Source organism: Phoxinus phoxinus, assembly GCF_949152265.1.
Source record: "Phoxinus phoxinus genome assembly, chromosome: 1".
NCBI lineage: Eukaryota > Metazoa > Chordata > Actinopteri > Cypriniformes > Leuciscidae > Phoxinus > Phoxinus phoxinus.
The window spans coordinates 35,866,102-35,872,115 of NC_136876.1; the positions used below are offsets into that span (position 1 = coordinate 35,866,102).

General features: G+C 39.9%; 1 protein-coding gene across 3 annotated transcripts in view; it reads right to left on the reverse strand.

The window, feature by feature from the left end:
- Positions 1-1,977: 1,977 nt before the first annotated feature.
- The window catches only part of uncx (UNC homeobox), a 100,133-nt gene continuing 96,096 nt past the window's right edge, over positions 1,978-6,014 (reverse strand). Inside the window, exons 6-9 of one of the 3 annotated variants that reach the window (XM_079599262.1) lie at positions 5,731-5,801; positions 5,079-5,487; positions 4,454-4,629; positions 1,984-3,204 (exon numbers count right to left, since the gene is read on the reverse strand). In XM_079599262.1, coding sequence (XP_079455388.1) covers positions 2,197-3,204; positions 4,454-4,629; positions 5,079-5,337 — 1,443 coding nt within the window. In that variant the 5' untranslated portion in view covers positions 5,338-5,487; positions 5,731-5,801 and the 3' untranslated portion in view covers positions 1,984-2,196. Of the gene's footprint in view, positions 3,205-4,453; positions 4,630-5,078; positions 5,488-5,730; positions 5,802-6,014 lie in introns of all 3 variants that reach the window. The other 2 variants (XM_079599263.1, XM_079599264.1) reach the window with 2 other exon arrangements.

A 6,014-nucleotide genomic window follows, 5' to 3' on the forward strand; every position in this document is an offset into this window, starting at 1 on the left:
CCTGATCTGCACTTATTGCTGCACACACACACCCCCATTACTTTGCTGTTCTCTCTCTCTCTCTCTCTCTCTCTCTCTCTCTCTCTCTCTCTCTCTCTCTCTCTCTCTCTTAACATTCCAGGCATGGCGCGGCGTCGAGATAGCAGATTTATCAAATGGGAAAATGAATGCATGATGATCAGTTAAATTGAAAATCAGCGCCTGCATGACAGCCCGACCTGACACCTCCGTAATTAGAAAGAAAAATGATGGCGTCCGATGCATAATAGAGCAAAAACAATTTACACTCTCCCATAATGATCCAGCGTTCAAATTGAAAATTTCTCCGGGTAGAAATTGAATTCATAAAGTATGATTCATGGAGGACACATCTCCTGGAGGCTGCCTGGGCCATATCGATTGATAGTTTGTCCTGAATCATACAGCGCGCTGCTTTCAGGCAAAAGCTTAACTACTTAAGCAAATCGCTAATTTCACCTTAAGGCCACCAGTGTGCAGCCAGCGATACTCCTATTCAGATTGCAAATGAATTAAACATGAACGCGCCCCAATAAGGGGGGGGGGAACAGCAGCAAATTGAAGGACACCTCCAGACAACTAACATTTTCCAAACACTTTCTTTTTTATATAGTATACAAAAGGCAGTTCATTGACTGGAATAGAGATAGCTATTTTATTTGGTTGACATTGAGATGGGGGATGATGTCTTCAAATACCCAATATAAAACGTGCATTAGGAATAAATAGACTAATTATTGGTTTTTTTAATAGGCTATCATCATCATTTCAAAATATGTTATTTTTGATTGTCCTGACATCTTTTCTGCTCTTATCTTGCCCACCGTTGTGTAGTCTATTTGCCCTGGACGCCATATGCCAAGTCTTAAATCTGTCTCTGGTGAAAATTATGTAAATATTATGAAAGAGACACTGGCTCTGAAATTCATTTGCGCCAGCCTCACTGATTATTTTCAATTTATTTGCAAATCAAGACCGGGAAGTGAGGCGACCAAAGGATGTTTAAGAAGAAGACAATAAACGCGCCCGTATGAGCAAAATTAAACACCTTGGAAAATGAAAATGCTAATTCATTATTGGTATTTAGCTACCGTGCAGTTAGGCTATATTTGTCATGAAAATGATCGTATGCTTTTATTGCCTTCTTTTCTTACCTCGCCTTTAGATCTGGTCAACAGTGCTAATATTGTCAAGGCGCAGATGTCTGGGAGCCCCCACAGGGTCCCATGGGACCGCCAACCCTATTAGAACAAATGTGTTCTGCTATTGTAAATAGGCACGTTTGCTTCGCCCGTCCTATTACAGCCGACGCATGATCAATAGGCTGATAACACAGGAACATCAATATAAGCGACAGAACAATGAGGGATATCATCGAACATCTATCTTAATATAGCCAGCTACAAGGGCCCTGACAAAGTGAAAAGCTCATGAAAATTCCGCCCCACGAATTCCCATCTCCTATCCAATATGCACAAACACACTCCCAGCTGCCGGGGCTATTATTTTCGTATTTCAATTTGACACCCCAGCCTTTCATGCTAATTCTATTATTCTTGGAAGTTTATGTGATTTCATATCACTAGAAATCGGTAATGTATTATAACCCTTTGGGCTAAAATAAACTGAATCCCTGCAGTAGCCACCGGGAAAATAATTACTTTCATATCAAAACTCTGCAGGAGTCGAACGGGTCTTTTCGCCTCCGGCTCGTAACCTCATTTCAGTGTAGCTTATAGATGAATAAATTTGTTAAAGCAATACACAAAATACAACACAGGGTTTGGGAGAAGGAGCTCCAGCCCACAATATAAGCTCTATTTAGGGTCATACACGCTTAAGTTTGTTGTATACAATCGATTTATTTATGAAAAACTTACATATATAAATATCTTAATACTTTGTACAACGTTTGAGGTTTTGTCTTGGTGTTGTTTTTTTTTTTTTTTTTTTTTTTTTACAGTTTCTTATACAGGGAGCTGCTGCTAGTTGTTCAATAAACATTTGATAGCCCACCACATACACAAATTATTCACACAGATATTTCCCCTAATCAGAATATAAATATGTCAATGAAAACGATACGTTTCGATATGTCGACTTTTTTCCTCTTCGTTTAAACTGCGGAGAAGTGTCGTGCGATATCGACACGCTCCTCAGTTTCTATTATGATTTCATTTATTCCATATCGACGTCAACTGAGTCTTTTTCGGTGTCCTTGTTGGTTGTCGCTGATTCTGAATTTTGTGGTGGATAGTCAGGTAACGACTGCTCCCTTTTTTCCGACTGTGGAGACTTTGGATCAACGAGGTCTAACTCTATATCTTGTGGGCATCTTTCGTTACAGCTGCCCGTCGAGTGGCCGTTAATGGTAGTCTGTGGTGAACTGCTCTGTGGTGAACACGACATGTTGCCCGACTGACTGACCTGGCCTTTGATTGCTCGCGCGCCGCTGTTGTTTACACTGTTGTCCTTGGCGTTCCTGTGTCCTAGGTTTCCAGCAAATGAACTGTCAGTAGCTGGCCCTTTCTGGCCATTTTCGGCATCGGGGCCTGGTGCTGTGTTCTTCAGAGCAGTCTGTGGAACAATGAAACCGAGAGGTTGTGTAATAGGGTACAGTAAAAAATGTCCTTTCCCTATCAAAGGCCGTGGTGTCGGTAGTGGGAAGTCCATTGGCGGCTTGCGCCTCGGCCTGGAGTCCGACAGAAGGCTTTCCACGCTAAAGGGATTGAGTTTTTGAAGAGTGGAAGACCTACTGTTGGAGCACATGTTTGACTGCTGACCGCTGTCGGATGAGTCCAGCTCGGATCCACTCGCGTCGTGGTCTGCGTTTCTTTGGTTCTGGAGTTTCTGTGGAGTTTGGTCGCAGCTTGGTTGCGTTTGGTTTCGGCCCATTTCGCAAATGCTTTGTTCACTGTCCGTTATTTGTGACAAGCCACTGTCACTGTCAGATCCTGGGGTGTGAAATAAGTCCCCGGAAATGAGTTTGTTCTGGGACTTTAAAAGCCTTCTTTCTTGTTTCCTTTTCTTCTTCTCCATCCTCTCTAGTTCTCTGCGAGCAATTTCCTCTGGGTCCATTGGCTCGCCACTGCAGGTCGTCGGATGAGAGTTGTGTGCTGGTCGGCCCGGCCCTTTCTTCGTGTTCTCCTTTTTTCTCCATTTCGCCCTTCGGTTTTGAAACCATACCTAAACATAAAAAAAACATTAATTTTCATGCCATAAATAAAATGCCAATTATGATAAATATAAAACTTTATTCCTTCTTTTAAACATATTATAGATTATATTTACTTAATAGGTTATTCATTCACATATTCACTTATACATAGGCTAGGCCCTACACACTTATACCTTAGACACTTACATAAATATATATTAGTAGGCTACATTATAATATGCAATGCTGTATTAGGCTACATATTGTGTTATATAAAATTTATTTTCTTTTTTGTCGTTTATGAAATAGACTACTATAAATAGAAACTATTTAGTTCAATTGTGCGTTACCAGTATGTTTATATAATGTTGTTGGCTATATTTAGGATTGAATATGTATTATAAGTGTGATATTGTTATAATAAATTGAAAATAGGCCTATGTCTATAAAATTAAAAATAAAACGCAATTATCCAAACAACACGATTTTATAATTAGGCTATGTTATGGTGAAAATATACCATCGTGATGCTGTTCTAGGCCGCATCCTAAAACATATAGGCTAGATGAATTATATTATGCTCATTACATTTTTAGGCAAGGAGTTTTGATAAATAGGCCAAATGTTTGATTCGATTATTACAGACCAAAATAATGATAACAAACGTAGGCTACGCCTGACAGGCTATTTTGCGTACCGAAATCTGAGCAATGTCTTCTGATCACAAACATCCATCACATTAAATTGAGTAATATTTTATAAGAATTGTGAACAATCATTCATGTAGCCTTCCTGTATATTTTCAACCGATATCAAAAAACATAGCTTAGGCTATAGCCTATGTTAAAGAGAATAATACAAATACATTTTTGAATGATTTTATTTAATCTTAGTTCAAGTCGGTCTCTTGCTTTATTTATTTCTGTTAACAGTGGGGCCTACTGTAAAGCCTATAGTCTACAAATATAAAACAACAACAACAAACGACTATTTCCTCCACAAACACTTTCCGTTTTTTAAATAATTTAAACTTTAAATAAAGGTTCCTTAACCTTAATAAAGGTAATTTGAAAACAGTAGCATTTTCACAAGTAAGACATTCCGTGTTTTGTACAAAAACATTTAATGTAGGCTAGAGAAAGATTACCAAAGCAGAAATAAAAAAAATAAAAAAACCAACAACAAGATTATTCACAAAACCGTATGTGTTCACATCTTTTGAATTTATCTGTTTCATAACGGCACACAAGACATGAAAGATAAATTCAGTGGATTTACCTGCACCCTCGATTCTATCAAATCCAATCTCAGAGCAAGAGCTTCCCTCATGAACACATCTGGATAGTGACTTTCATTAAAAGCCTTCTCTAATTCTTCCAGCTGCCAGCCAGTGAAATTGGTACGAGTTCGTCTTCTTTTACAACCCGGGCTATCCTTCTCTGGGTCCCCCGAATCTATGTGAGAAACAATAAATTAGCATCGCTTGTAACTTGCACAGTTCTGTCCACCAAAACAGTGGGCCCACTAAAATTCTTCGGAGTGTTTATTTTTCTGCATTAATGTGTGAGAAAGGATAGCGAGAAAAATGAAAGCCATCAGTTTTCTTTTCTCAGTAAAGCAACAAAAGCAGGAAAATAATACGGAGAGAGGAAAGAATGTGCTGTCAATAATTTTCTAGAATATTTTTTATTAGCCTCTCTTCCTTATTAAAGTCAGTCTGCCTTAATTCCAATAAACTAAGCATGATGAGAGAACCCTTTGTTTTGTTTCCCTGGGTTATTCTTCAAAGCTTTATGGGGGAGAAGAAGAAAAAATTCTTTGTTTTACAACATGACAAAAACACGCGTTCGTTCTTCCACCAAAGTCCCTCATGCCAGTTTAGGACAAGTGTCTGTTTGCTTACCTGTCAGTTTGTACTGTTGGTTATCTCCATTCATTCCGCAGCCAGACGACAAGAGATGGTTAGAATTCACCACAGAAGCCGCGCACGAGCCGTTAAGTAATCCGTCTATTGAGAAAGGAACCGCGGCCGTGGATTGAAGTTGATGACCGGCTAATTCGTACACATGATGGTGGCTTAGATGGTACGGGAAGCCCACCATCCCACCGAGCGAGCCTCCGAACTGGGCATGAGGTGGATCCAGTATCCTGCTGTCCATCATCTCCCAGGCAAAAGGAAACGACGTCTGGTGGTTGGTGATGTGAATTTAAAAAACATGCAGCGAGAGTGGCCAGCGAGGAGGGGACATGATGTGGAGAGTAGGATGAGCTGTTCTTTATCAACACGAAGCTTCCAATAATTAGCTTAGGCTCTGGGAATTTGAGACCAATGAGAAGCGTTAATCGGCGCTGACGTCAGAGACGTAGTCTGAAAACGCTTTCCATATCGATTGCTAATTAAACCTGACATCCACCTCAATAAACAATATCAGAGCTGTCACAACAAGACAGGAGGGCTTTGATAAGAACTACATCACGACTACACAGGGGGCCTTAGAGGGAGAGCGATCAGATTTGATACACAGTTAAACGCTAAATAGACACTGAAATCTCACCTCGGACTGCAGCCACACAGTGCGTCGGATTCATCACCGTTTGAGACAATGTTCCTCTATTCATTTCGAATCTTTTGCACACACAAACAAACACACACACAAAAGAAAAGAAAACGAGGGGAAAAACAAACACACAACCGTACCGATTCGTCAAGTCGAAATGTTGCCATGTGAACAGGTAAGATTGCTAGTGCAATGCTGACAAATTGACCGACCCACTATAGCCTATTTATTTATGTGGCGATTTTATAGGCAACTTGTCACAAGTTAATCCGAAGATATTC